Source organism: Lithobates pipiens, unplaced genomic scaffold, assembly GCF_037356315.1.
Source record: "Lithobates pipiens isolate NorthernLeopardFrog02 unplaced genomic scaffold, aLitPip1_a1.2 Scaffold_1, whole genome shotgun sequence".
Lineage (NCBI taxonomy): Eukaryota > Metazoa > Chordata > Amphibia > Anura > Ranidae > Lithobates > Lithobates pipiens.
Genome location: NW_027507685.1, coordinates 142,619,412 through 142,634,390, shown reverse-complemented (window position 1 = coordinate 142,634,390; position 14,979 = coordinate 142,619,412). Strand labels below are relative to the sequence as shown.

The 14,979-nt window shown below is 41.8% G+C and overlaps 1 protein-coding gene across 3 annotated transcripts in view; it reads right to left on the bottom strand.

Annotated features, from left to right (window-relative positions):
• Positions 1-14,579, bottom strand: part of FAM78A (family with sequence similarity 78 member A) — a 137,063-nt gene extending 122,484 nt beyond the window's left edge. For 2 of the 3 annotated variants that reach the window (XR_013272387.1, XM_077477993.1), the window contains exon 1: positions 13,925-14,071. Coding sequence is in view for 1 of the 3 variants with exons in the window: in XM_077478002.1 (XP_077334128.1) it covers positions 13,925-14,103 (179 nt within the window). In the remaining 2 variants the exon portion in view is untranslated. Of the gene's footprint in view, positions 1-13,924 lie in introns of all 3 variants that reach the window. The other variant, XM_077478002.1, reaches the window with a different exon arrangement.
• Positions 14,580-14,979: the final 400 nt, after the last annotated feature.

Here is a 14,979-nt window from a genome sequence, read left to right as displayed (position 1 = left end):
AACCATATCTACCAGTAACCTCGCCCAATAAATGATGCTCAGACAGGTTACGTTGGAAAGTGCAAAACCACAACTTTATTAAAATTTTCCACATAAGCAATTTTCCAACATAAACATTAAACTCGTGCCAGTTAAAGTTGTACTGTGGGCATCTCTTGAGGCCTTAACTGGACCTAGTCTAAAAGGCCTGTCTCTGCCAGAAGTTCCAGACAAACATTAGACTGGTGAAACTTCCACTGAAGGGCATAGACCAATAAATTAAACATTTATCGATGGCAAGGTAAAAACTGCCAGGGAAGCTGTGTCAACCGACCAGAAACCAAAGAAAAGTTGGGGCAGGCTGGCAATTCTTCTTTCTTTCTGCTCTTCCAATGGTGCGTGAAGATTTTTACCTCAGAGAGGAAAGTTTATAGAGTTCAGGCCAAGCCCCTTATGCCCAACTAGCCAATCGTATGAATTTATTGGATTCATAGCTCTTGATTACACCCCTGTCGCTAGGCCATGCATCCTGAAGTCAAGGCTCCCTTACCCTATGGGATCAAGGGGCCTTCATTGTATTCTGTAGCACAAGATTCTTCTCTGGAAATACCTGAACTTCTTTATTTGGAGGTATGTCCACATACGTTTGGCCTTTTGGTTTCTAGAAATCCTTTGTATATGCTTAAGAGAATCAGTATATTTGCAACATGAAGATTTGCCTGCTTTTGAAACCACTCTTTTCTAGGAATGCACAAAGGCCCCGATTCTATGGTGCTATTTCAAACTGTTTGCTTTCCTTTACTAACGGCCAGGGCTTTTTTTTTTGCAGCGGGAACGCAGAGAAACACAGTTCCGGAACCTCCAGCACTAATTTATGTAATGGCAAAGAGTCCTTGGGGTATGCTGGAGGGTCTAATAATGCTGGTGGGGATCTATTTTTGTGTGGTGGTCTATTGTTGCTGGTGGGGGGGTCAATTGTTGCTGGGAGGGGTCCATCGTTGCTGGCTGCTGGAGAATCTATTGATGCGGGGAGATCAGTTGTTGCATCTAGGAGTCTATTGTTGCTGGCAAGTAATTTTATTCCGGAGGGGTCCATTGTTACTTGGGGGGTCTATTGTTGTGTGGAAGATCTCTTGTTGTAGAAGGGGGGTCTATTTTTACTGCAGATGTCTGTTGTTGCTGGGATGGGGGACTATTGTTGCTCACTGTTTTACTGTTCATCTTTCTTGTTGTCATTAATACATTCCATACAATTGACTTAGTAGCACAAAATTATATTTCATTCTGTATTCTCTATAAAGGGCAGTACTGGGAGGTGGGTAGGGGGTGGAACCAAGGGATGGTGCTCAGAGGTAGGTAGGGGGCAGAGACAAGCGGGGACTCAGAAGGGGGGAGGGGGAGTTCCTGCACCTGTTTGCTGAGAAAAAAGGCCTACTAACAGCAGAGCTGTCTCCTGAACCGGCGTCCACGTTCCTATTTGCATAGGGTGCCACTGGCATTGCTGAGAGGTTTCCAGTAACAGAAGAGGGAGAGTTAAAAATAGTTAAAAGCCTTTCAGGATCTGATAGCTGGCGAGATATATAGGGCACTTTTCAGATAACACAGAATGAAGAAATAAGAAGTTGTGGTGACAGGTGTTAACATGAAAGATAAAAGCAGAAACATCAATGTGTGACATTTCTCGTACGCTGTAGAGAATCACACAGAATTCTAAATGCAGAAAAAAAAAAAAAGTTGGATTTTTCACAATAAATACATTATTTCAGTTTACTACATGCTAGAGAAATAGTTCAAGAGTAATGCCCCATACACACGATGAGATTATCGGACGAATGATCATCCGTTTTTTATTGCATGCTAATCTCAGATCGAATCTGATGAGTTTACTAAAGTCACGAAAATTCCCGCACGACAGAAAAAAAATTCGGAAGTGATGTCATGTGTTGTAATGCATTTGTATTGCATTTTCGAACGATAGCTGTACTGATTAAATGAAAATCGTACGATCTGGCATCGTCCAAAAAAAATTTCCGTGCATGTCCGATAGAATAATATCGGATGAACTGTCCTAATAGGCTCTCGAAATCTCTGTACTAACGATCCGATTATCGCACGATCGCTTCGAAAGCGGTATTTTCCGTACGATTTTGGGATCGTGTGTACGGGGCATAACTCCAATCAAGAAAGCAAAAAGACTTTAACAACAATCTTGTCCCAATGTCTAAGACAAGACAGAAGTGAAAGTTGTGATAAAAATCAAGTTAAAGTGGAACTTTACTCAGTTTTTTATGGTCCTCTTTCCTACCTCCTCTTTGCTACTTCCTCTTGCACATTAGCACAAAAAAAAAAAAAAAAAGAATTTAAGTAAAAACTTTTTTTACTGCCTAAGGCTCGGTTCACACAGGGGCGGCACGACTTGCAGCGCCGCGACCTGCATACGATCAGCGGCGACTTGCAAAACAACTTCTGTATAGAAGTCAATGCAAGTCGCCCCAAAGTAGTACAGGAACCTTTTTTCTAAGTCGGAGCGACTTGAGTCGCTCCTATTAGAACGGTTCCATAGTACAGAATGGAGCTCGATTTGTCAGGCGGCGAAGTCGCCTGGACAAGTCGCCCCTGTGTGAACCGAGCCTTAGCAACCTAGGTTAAAATGATGTAGGACACATCTTTAATTAAGATCAGGCGCATTTCTCTGTGGGTTGCGCATTTGCAACATTTTATAAAGCGCCTCCTGGGATATGTGCCATGGCCATTCCAGGAGCTGTTTTTGAGTTTTCACACGTGCACACGCACTATGGGGTCTCTGCCTGAAAACTCAAGCTTGCGGTGTGTCTGCGCATGGTCCAGATCTTAAATATGGCAGCTCTGAAAAGAGGGATGAAGGGAGAGCTTTTGCTTTAAGAAAAACATTGCTGTACTCCATGGTCTAATAAATATGCTTTTTATTTTATTTTTTATTTTAACACAAGGACAAGTGTTGAGGATTTTGTTTTTGGGGAGTTATTAGAATTTAGAAAATGTATGAATCCTTGGTGAAAGTTGTATGGTCCTTGTGTGCAAACATTTAGGCTTCATGCACACTGGATGTTTCTCCTGGCCGCAGGGTTTTGCCAGAAAAAATGCTTGATGGTTGTAAACTTAAGTCACGTTTAGGCATGTCAAGCACTTGGGCTTAATTAATTCAATTGGCCAGAATAATAATTTATAATATACCTACATTATAACTCTTCTTGACAACACAGACACTGTTCTGCATGTTGCAGTTTACATATGAAAGACAAAAGCTGCCCTTGTGCTACTGCACAATTCCTGGCTGTCAAAATGACATCTGATAAATGCAGCCAGGAAAGGAGAAGCAAGCTGTACCAAACACACATTAAGAGTTTAGATCAAGTTTTTGAGGGTGTATGTAGTACACCCAAAGTTCAGAATTGGTTAAGAACTCCGTCGAGTAATACAGGGCAATACTGAGATTTGGTAGCACCTTGCAGCCAAACCCAAGCTCATCCCTTATTTTATTCCATGAAGATCTCAGCCTTATCCCTTATTTTATACTATAAAGATCTCTGCTAAACCATACTAAGGAAACTACGTAGACTGCTGAAAATACTAATTCCCTGGCTGTCTCTTGCCTCAAACTTTCTCAGTCACTAAGCCAAACTTGAAAGGCAGCTGTCAATGCTGGGCTAATAAGATTTGGGTGGGGGATTCCCACCCTGCAGCTTCACGTTCAGGGAAGGAGGGGGTGGGGATTTTTCGTGACATCATTGACCTAATATGACTGCCAAATTGGTTCTACTTCAACCAATTCATTGCGTGTGAAGATTTCTTTTAAATTATGCCAGGGAAATACTGAGATTAGGTAGCACCTTGCAGCCAAACCCAAGCTCATCTTATTATTCCATGAAGATCTCAGCTTCTTCCCTTATTTTCTTCCTTGAAGATCTCAGTTAAACCTATACTATGGAAACTATGTTGACTGTCATTGCTGAAAATACTAGTTCCCTGGCTGCTTCCGGCCCACGATACTTTCTCAGTCACTAATCCAGAACAAGCAAGCAGCTAGTGAATCAGAGAAGATCAGAACTTGTACTTTCCTGTTTTTACAGGACAATGACTCAGAAAATATCAAGGGCTTTAGAGTAACATAACAGCCAGGCAATTAGTCTTTTCAAAAGCAAAGCACAGCAATGGCAGCCAGTGTATTTTTTCAGGCAAGACTTTCAGCTGCATGCAAAGCAGGTCAGCATGTTAATTGATTGTGAATGATTCATGAAATCATGTAATGATTTCAACAACTCCTTAGTGTAAACCAATATCCTGTTTTCCAATTAGAACAGACCACTTGATTAGAGATAAAGTCTAATTTTATATATTAAAATTATATTAATGTGAATTACCGGTAATAATAAAAGAGATAAAGTGATTAAGAAAAATCGCTTAAGTTTTCAGCTGGGCCAAGGTCATCCATCAATTAGATAGTGGTGCAATGTGGTAATTAAAAATATGACCTCTGTGATTAACTTGTATGAATCATACTAAATCTGATTATTTTATTTACTGACCTTCACAAGTTTGTCTCTTAGATTATACAAAAATTTGGATGATACTGCCAGTGCCCAGCTCCAGCTTTAACACACGGTCATTTAAATGGATTTCAAAATGGATATTTCAGTGTTAGGTAGATGCCAGAGAGTTAAAACTCTTAGCTTAGTGACTAAGAAAGTTTGAGGCAAGAGACAGCCAGGGAATTAGTATTTTCAGCAAAGGCAGTCTACATAGTTTCCTTAGTATAGTTTAGCAGACAGCTTCTTATATATGTATACCATGTATTTAAAGTACCTAGAACCGCAGTTTGGTTTTGGGTTTAATTATACCAAATTATGGTTTCAGTACCAGTCTAACTGGATTGCACTTTGTTCTGCTTGGCCACGGGTGGCGCTTCACTGGCAAGTGTGAGAACCCGGTTCAGCTGGACGCATTGAGTGCCATTCTTTCTCGGAGCCAGCCCAGTGGGAGTGTCATCCTGCTGTGCATTCTGGGAGAGGGTACTTAAGGTACAGGCATCACGTGCCTCTGGGTTCCGGTCCAGAAGATCTTTCTGTCCGTTTGGTCCTGGTCCTCCTGACCAGCCCCAATGGCCCTCATGGCCTGGGATGCAGATCCATCCAATTCTGAGTCTCGGGGCTGGCTAGCCTGAGGCAAAGTAACTGGAGGGAGGATTCGGAGGTGGTCCGGTGCCGTCTCATCTGTGGAGAGGCCCAGCAACTGAGGAAGCAACCAGGGGAGAACTCTTCGGGAGAAGGCCATGCTGAAGGCTGGCTTCTCAGAAAGAGCCTGGAGGCTTAGTTGAGGGCCCCGAGTGAATCTACACTCTTACGGTATCGTCTGACGGGCTGCAAGATACTGGTACCATATGAGGGCTCTCTAAAATTGTCTACATCCTTCAGTTTACTACAAGTGTTCTACAACAAGTCTGTGGCAGAGATTTTACTACAAGTGTTCTACAACAAGTCTGTGGCAGAGACTTTATTGAAACGTTCTATATGGAAGTCTGTGGCAGAGGCTTCGCTTTATCTAAACACTCTATTGGCTGCTAGGCCTAGTGAGAGGAGGTCTATCCAGTAGCTGTGAGAATCCAGTTGTGAGTGGCTATTCTTTGGATTTCTATAGTGAGAGACTTCCTATTTTGAGTAGCTCCAAGAGTACCTGAACTTTCTACCTAAACCCTCTACCCTCATTGAGAGACTGTGTTTTGTCTACTCTTTTTTGCAAATAAAAATTCCAAAGCGGATCCAGTGTCAGTTTCTACAATTCCTAAAACTCCTAGACTTGCACAAGGTTAAGAAAGTAACGGTAAGCCCAGCAAATCAGCCGCTCCTTCAGTCGTAAGTGCTACATATATTTTGGGGATTGGTGGGATCGGGTCCAGATTTCCATTTCTGGAGCCTATAGGCATACAGCCGTTGATGGCCATAGATGCCCTCTGCTTGGATCATCTCTTTTACATAGAACATTTTCTTACTTCCCTGGTCTTGATCTGGCAGCTTACTGTATTGTGAAACTACAAATAAGGCTACTTATATCTGATAAGAATCCTTCCTGTTTGTCTCTTTGTTGGAAGCAAAAATGTTAAAGCGTAACATCCCCTTTTCACAGAAAATTAAAAGATAAACTAACTCCAAATATCCTGGCACTCCTCCCTCTGCAGATAGTGGCCATGATGCCCCATGTTGGAAATGTAGCAGTCTGTATACCGCACTACACAGTCCTTTAGTGAGTATCCATCCTAATGCTCGCAATGGCAAGAACTCTTTGGTTAGCTCATTGGATAACATGACCGCTCTGACCAATGAGAAGATCTTTTTTCTTCTGAGAGGCCTTACTGGAAGAAAAAGCCTCAGATGTGATTCTCATGGGTTAGCATGTTCACATAGCTGCTCAACCAATAAGTGCTTGTTATTGCAAGCATTATGATAGGTACTCTATCCAGGGCTGTGTATTGTGGTGTGCAGTGTGTGGACTCCTACACTGACAGCATGGGGCATCATGACTGTTATGTGCAGCGGGGTCAGGAGGGACAGCCAGGATATCTGTAGTTCACCTTTTAATTTTTTTTGTGAAAAGGTGAACCTTTTAAACGCAAAGACAAAAATACTATATATTACAGCCTACCAGCCCTAACATGAAGTGGCTGTATTTTTTTCATGTATTTTATTTCTTTAATTTCATCTGGTTATTGAGCCGTTAACACGCTTCCTGTCCTAGCATGACAACACTTGTGTATCTTTGAAGGTGCAGCGTTGTCACCATAAACTGCTCTACTGATTTGAGCTATAAACGCCTTCCTCTCTCTTCATATCATTGAGGGAAAGGAAGTGTTAGACAATGTGCCTTCATCTGGAGCAACTGTAGGTATGGGATCATGTACACTTTTTGCTTCACTTTTTAAACATTTTGTTATGTTACCATCTTATTCCAAAATGGATTTTTATTTTCTTCAAAATTCTACAAACAATACACCATAATGACAATGTGAAAGAAGTTTGAAATCTTTGCAAATTTATAAAAATGAATTAAAAAAAACACATGTACATAATTATTTAGAGCCTTTGTCATGGCACTCAAAATTGAGCTCAGGTGCATCCTGTTTCACTGATCATACTTGAGATGTTTCTACAACTAGATTGGAGTCCACCATGTGTGTGTGCATGTCAAAGTGCAAACTAAGCTTTGAAGTCCAAGGAATTGTCTGTAGACCTCTGAGACAGGATTGTGGGCAAGGGTAAAGAAAAATGTCTGCAGCATTGAAGTTCCGAATGAGCATAGTGGCCTCCATCATCTGTAAATGGAAGACATTTGGAAAGACCAGGACTCTTCGTAGAGCAGGCCGCCCAGCCAAACTGAGCAACTGGAGAAGAACCCAATGGTCACTCTGACAGAGCTCCAGTGTTTCTCTGTGGAGAGAGGAGAACCTTTCAGAAGAAAAACCATCTCTGCAGCACTCCACCAATCAGACCTGTATGGTAGAGTAGCCAGACAGAAGCCACTCCTCAGTAAAAGGCACATGACAGCCCCACTGGAGTTTGCCAAAAGGCACCCGAAGGACTCTCAGACCATAAGAAACAAAATTCTCTGGTCTGATGAATCAAAGATTGAACTCTTTGGACTGAATGGCAAGCGTTATGTCTGGGGGAAACCAGGCACTGCTCCTCATCTGGCCAATACCATCCCTACAGTGAAGCATGGTGGTGGCAGCATTATGCTGTGAGGCTAGTCAGGATCGAGGGAAACATTAATTCAGCAATGTACAGAGACATGCTTGATGAAATCCTGCTCCAGAGCGCTCTGGACCTCAGACTGGGGCAAAGGTTCATCTTCCAACAGGACAATGACCCTAAGCACACAGCCAAGATAACAAAGGAGTGGCTACCTACGGGACAACTTTGCGAATGTCCTTGAGTGGCCCAGCCAGAGCCTAAACTTGAACCTGATTGAACATCCCTGGAGTGATCTGAAAATGGCTGTTCACCAACGCTCCCCATCCAACCTGATGGAGCTTGAGAGGTCCTGCAAAGAAGAATGGGAGAAACTGGTGTGCCATACTCAAAAAGACTTGAGGCTGTAATTGGTGCCAAAGGTTCAAGTATTGAACAAAGGATGTAAATACTTATCTACATGTTTTTGTTGCTGTTTTTTTCATTTTATTTATTTATTTTATAAATTTGCAAAGATTTCGAATTTCTTTCATGTTGTCATTATGGGGTATTGTTTGTAGAATTTTGAAGAAAATAATGAATTTTATCCATTTTGGAATAAGGCTGTAACATAACAAAATGTGGAAAAATTGAAGCGCGGTGAATACTTTCCGCATGCACTGTATATGAAGGTGTTCTATTTGTGTGGGTTTTTTTTCTCTGTTGGTTTAACTGGATGGACGTGTGACGTTCAACCGAATTAACCATGTAACTATGATAGCTGGGAAGACTGATTGTTTGAGATTTAAGTTCAATGTACAGGAAGTTAAAAGAACACTGAATTTCTGTCAGGATCACCTTGTATTTTCTGTACTTGCAGAAAATGTACTTGGCTAGAGAAAAGAAAGTGAATGCAGCCTCTGCATCTAAGGACTGGTAAGCTACTATGTATTACATTTTAAATCCCGGGTTAAGGTATACTTTTTAGTTCTCAGTTCCTCATGTTTTTCCCTTAGCTTTTTTGTTTTTTTGTTTTGTTTTCTTTTTTCCGCTTTTGGCCTTTTTTTGGGGGTTTGTAGTGATGCAATAAAAATAAACATTTTGTTAAGGGTTCTACTTCATTTGTTAATAAAGTCACTACATTTTGTACTAGAACCATCATTTTGACATCTTTGCTATTTGTGCAGTTCAATGATGGGGGTTCTCTTTCAGCTTTTGGAGGGTATACATACTCTTTTCATAATGTTGATCATTTTCCTGTCCTAAAAATCTAAACCTGGCTGTAGAAATAAGAGAAAGGCCAGATATGCATGTGTGATCCAATGGTCCAACAATGTCTTCCTGCCCATGTCCTCTCTAGAAGATGCCTGACTCAGAGGTTATTGCCTAAGGCAGCCATTTTTTTTACCCTAAGCTTCCTCTAGACTGGAGTTTGCTAGGGGTTCCTTGAGCTGTGGCTGATTGAGCTCCCTTCTGATGGTCTGAGTCAACAACATTTGGCAGAGCCAATGGCATAACACCACTGATCTTTTTAGCTGGCTGTAGAAGTAGAATTCTGACAACCACTGTAAAGGGAAATTCTTCCCACTAACAACCAATGTAAGGGGCATTTTCCCACTGACCCCCAGTAAATTGGTTTTATCAGGGGTTCATTGAGACCTGAAAATAAATATAAAAGGTTGAGAGAGGTTTGTCTAAAGCAGGGATCTCCTAACTATGGCCCTCCAGCTGTTGCAGAACTGCACGTCCCATGAGGCAATGTAAAACTGACATTCACAGATATGACTAGCCATGATGGGAACTGTAGTTCCTGAACAATTGGAGGGCCATAGTTTGGAGACTCCTGGTCTAAAGCATATGTTAGAGACAGATATTTGGGGAAATGTCAGGTTCTGTTCAGGTAAGTCATCTTTTTGCCATTAGTACCTAGGATGCTCATTTAGTAAAGGCAAATAGACTGTTCTGTGCAAGGGAATCATTTGCAGGGCTTAGTGAATGTGGTGAAATTTCAAAGGATACCCAATCACGTGCATTGAAATTAAACAAACATACATTTTTTTTGCTTGTAATAAATAAAAATACATGTTTTGCTTGTACACGATTCAATGATGAATGCCAGTGCAGCTTCACAGCATTCACTAAAATCTGGGGAAAATTCCCTTGCAAAGTGAACAGTCATTTGCCTTTAGGAAAACAACCCCAATGGGTTTATAGAAAAAATATATATTTTATGTCTACGAGATCTGTTAAGACTATTAAAGCTAAACTCTGGCCACAAAAACCATTCAACCATATTTCCCAACAGCCACAAAGGAAATACATCTAGCATCTGGGCACCAAATGCCTTTGGAAACCTCGTTATTACCCTGCAAAAACAACAGTGACATCATCACCGTGCTGTACATAGCCTGTGCAGAGCTGTGGGAGGGGCTTGGTAGGCTCCATGCACTATAGCAGGCACCACTAAATGGCGGACCACGATCCAAAAACAGATCGCAAGGCAATCTTGTCCGGTACGCAGCTCCACCACCACCACGCCTGGGTTTCCTTCCCTGATTGGTGATTGGTTGCAGCCCTAGCAACCAATTACCTGCCTGTTAACTTTAGATTGTAAGCTCCATGAGCATGGCCCTCCTGCCCCTTCTGTATTGAACTGTATTAAAATTGTACTGTCCCCCTCTACATTGTAAAGTGCTGCGCAAACTGTTGGTGCTATATAAATCCTGTATTATAATAATAATAACTCAGAAAGTGCCTTTTATTGCTCTCAGCCTCCTCCAAAGCTCCAAATTTCTTTTTTTTTTCTGCTGTGATGTGGTTTCCTCTTAGAGGGTGACTACGTTCATTCTCCATGGTCCCACTGTAGGAACGTAGCCACCCACTCTTGCTCATTCCTTAGATGGACGATGGACTATGGGATGTGTAGTGTTCATAGAGCAGTGCATAACTAATGTTCACCGTTTCTTCCAAAAAAACAGAAGTGATGGGGTAGGGCTGGGTTCACACTGCAATACAGATCGGCTCACAGCAGGTGTCCGATGCATCCCTGTTCATCGTTTCAGGTCAGATTTCAGTCAGAATTTTGGGCTGAATTTGGACCTGAAAAAGGACCAGAAGACGCACAGGACTCTTGTGCAACTTGCACTGGAGCCGCTCTGGAGATTGTGTGAACTGGCTCCATAGAGAGACAGTCACAATCTCCTCACATGCGAATTGGATGTGGCGAAACCCACATCCAATTGGCAATAGTGTGAACCCAGCCTAAAGGAGAGGCTCGGGAGCTTACAGAGGACATTCATTCACATACAGAAAGCTTGATGTAAAAACAAATACTACTAACAAAATCTATTTCACCGCCATAGCTGAATCATGTGTTAAAGTGAATGTGAATGATCAGGCAGATTGGGAGGACACAATGCAGGACTCAGGAAGTACATTGCCAGTGACCCATTGGGATACTCTCTGGAGTCTGCCTGTAGTGGATAACAGAGGAAGAGGATTCAAGTGTATCTAAACGCCAGGAATAGAAATTCAATATATTGGAAACTGACAGTTTTTAGATGTGGTGGCTGCATTTTTCAGGCTTTCGTTCCTTTATTTTCACTTGGTCATCCTGCCAGTAACACACTTTCTGTCCTATGGTGACAACACTCACCTATGGTGGAGCAGTGTTGTCACTCTAGGACAGGAAGCAGAGAGAGTCTTTCCTCTTCTCCATAATATAGGGGGGAATTGTTCTGCAATTAACAGAGGTGAACTGGTCAGGGCTAAGACAAGGGCTTGTGATAACAGTACAGAGTGCACTGGAAAGTACTGGATTTCTAGCAGGATCAATTGGCTTTTGCACTTATTGGATAGATGTAGCAACATATTTTCAATGGTATGTTTAACGGAGCAAAATATTGCAAATACAAGAGCTTCATTGTTAGGGTTTACATACTGTACACGTTACCATAAACTGGAAGAACTTTCTAATTTTAGTACAGCTACATGATTTGCTGGATACTAGTAATGATGCAACATGTATGCTGCCATTGCTGACCTCTCTGTCTGAAAGTACTCAAGCCCCCAGAACAAGTCCCATATTGATATACTTTGATGTAGGCTTCCTCCAAAGATCTCCATATTGTGACCCTGTCCAGCATAGCACAGCCTTCATATAAAAAGTCAAGGCCATGTCTAGGTACTACTGCACATGCATACAATTCGCCCAGGTTAATTGGCTCTGTGCAAAGCATCCCCAGCGATTTAGAGGAATATGAATAATCAAGGTGCAAGTGCAGTAGGCATATGGACCGGCTGGACTCTGTGCAAAAGCCATGTGGTCCAAGTAATGCTACACAGTAAAGATCTCGGGAAGGTAACTGTTTAGGTAGGTGACTTTCACTAAAGTGGGGGAGAGATTTAAAATAGAATTGTGGAAAACGAATCTTCAAAAATTCTCCCTCCTAACATCTTTGCTTGTGTAAGAAAGATGTATATACTGTACTTATTTTTAGCCGATTACGGTCCAGTCACAGGATCTCCCCTGTGCCAGCCACAGGCAGCTGCAGGGGAGAGGAGGGAATGCTTAAAAATGGCCGTTAAAGCCTGGAGTGGCAAAGTCACCCATAGGTTTCAATGGCCCATCTATTGTCGGACAGTGTTAATTTTGGCAGAAAATTTTGATTTAGCTTTAGTCTTAGTCTTAGGACTAAAATGGCATTTTAGTTTAAGTCCCATTTTAGTCTTCTGCAATTGTTTTAGTTTTAGTGGTATTTAGTCAGCTAAATCTCCAGTACATTTTTGTCTACCAAAATGTCCTACGTTTTAGTCGACTAAAATCTCCAGTACATTTTAGTTGACTTAAGCTCCATGCACACTATCAGATTTTCTGCTGAGTTTTTCCTTCAGATTTACCAAAACCATATAATATGAGGACAAACCTTAGGAGTTTCAATGTGTATACAATCAGGCAGGCCCTTCTACACTACATGGTTTTGGTAAATCTGAAGGAAAAACTCAGCAGATAATCTGATGGGGCTTAACACTAATTTTAGTCGTCTAAAATCTAATAGGTGTAATTAAATTGTAATTCATTAGTTAACCTTTCTCTACAATTTCCAAAACTCATTATATACTGCTGGAGTGAAAAATATAATGATATTTCTCATGGTATTGAGGTATGACCATGCACTACAGACCAGTGTTAAATGGTCAAATTTCAATTTAGTTTTAGTCTTTTGACTAAAATGGCATTTTAGTTATAGTCCCATTTTAGTCTTAGTCGTAGTTTAGTCACCTTAATTGTTTTAGTTTTAGTCATATTTTAGTAGACGAACATAGTATTCATTTAGTCAACTAAAATGTTTTAGTCGTTTTAGTCTACAAAATTGTTGTCGGCACTCCCTCCTCTCCCCTGAAGCCACCTCTGGCTGAGAACAGGGGAGCCGATCACATGACCCAACTGGAGCAGCATGCAAATAAGTAAATATATGTATCTTTCTTACACAGGTTATTAAGACTATTTGTTAGGAGGGAGTATCCCGAAACTTTACTAAAAGTGTAGTTGACCTTTAAGTGCACTACCTACAGATGACCACAAGAGGGAGCATTTACAAACATATATATGAAATATAATATTCAAAATATGGAACAGAAAGCAAATAAAAATGCAAATGTAACATCACCAATAACTTCTGATCTGTTTTAGCATTATAACTCAGAACATGCACTTGCACTGAGCAGCACCAGAGTTTCCTTTTCAATCTTTTTTGCACTCAGAAGAGAATTAATCTGCATCTACATGTTATTCCTTTCTAGGTGTCAATGCAATTGGTGCAACCGACTGAGCTAAAGCTATTGAGCCCATTCAGCTGATGTGACAATACTGAGTACATTCAGAATCAGCATTTCACAGTGGCAGAACCGCTGTAGCATAATGCAGCAGCTCTACTTGCAGAGCCAGGGAAAACACCATACTGTTATGTGTCTCCCACAATAATTAAAATGCATCTGCAATGCTGTGCAAAGCATAGAGAGGCAGCAGAGGGGACTGGGGGTTAAAATAAAAAAATAAAAACACCATACAGCTGGTCATATCGCAGGCAAGCCAACGTAAAGCTCCTGTATTTCAAGGGCTGTAGATTTTAACCCAATTTGCAGTTAATTCGGATGCAATGAAAGGCATCTAGAGGGCAAGCGGAAACTAAGGAGGGAGCGTTACTAGTGATCCAACAGCCATAAATAAAATATGGAATATTAAGTACCTGTTTGTTTGCTGGCATGCAGATGCACAGTCTCCTTCGGTGCTCGCAGATCGTTGCCCGCCACACGATCTGTCTGTCCTCGCCTGGATTCCTGTTGAGAGCAGAATAATTGAAGGGGGGATTAGCCTGCACCTTTTTTCTTTTTTTTTTCTTTCGCTCACAAGTCCTGTTGCAATCATCTGTCACTTGCAGCATCTATGACACCGAGAAGCGTACTGTGGGGTACGCAGGGGATCCCATTAGAGGGTCTCTTCACCCCTCCCCTCAGTGTTGTATCGGGTGTCCCCTGGATTGTCCTGGTCAATGCATCTTATAATGTCGCTGTCACTTTTGTAACTGAGACACTCCACCCCGTGCTGCTGCCAGCACAGGAAACTTTGCAAGAGCAAGCGACTGATCAGAGACCTATCTTTTGCTGACAGACCTCTCCACTCCCCCTAGGGAGGGACCCTTTGCAGGATGGATTAATCACCCCATCAGCCAACCAAGGGTGCTGTGATAGGAGCCGGTATTGTCACGTACAGTGATAAAGGAGGCAGTGCAAGATCAAGTTTTGTGACAGCCTGAGGGTGACACTTGTCCTTGCCTTCAAGGAAGTCCCAGGCTGCTGCTTGCCTGCTCTGTCTCCTCTCCTTGCTGCAGCTGCATCCCATGTGCTGCCGACCCCCCCTCTCCCCCCTACTCATTCTCTGTACAGCTGCAGGTCCTGCCTGCATATCATATCTTACACACAACATTTCCGCCGCTGTGCTGAGGGCGTCCTGGGTAGTGTAGTTTTACATGGCTGACGGCAGTTCTGCACTAAAGAATTGCAAAGGATTTTTACTGCATTAATCCTCGTACGCCTGCAGATCGAATTTTACACCCAAGATACCCTTCAACGAGTTTTAAGGTCTCAGGGAAACTCTTGCTAAAAATAATTACACCTACAGCTCACGGTACATTGGCATGATCAGTGAACTGTACAAAGTTTTAAAAGGATGAGTTCATCTTTTGAAAAAAAAAATTATAAATGCAAATTTTTATGAAAGTAAAAAAATGTGCATTTATTATTT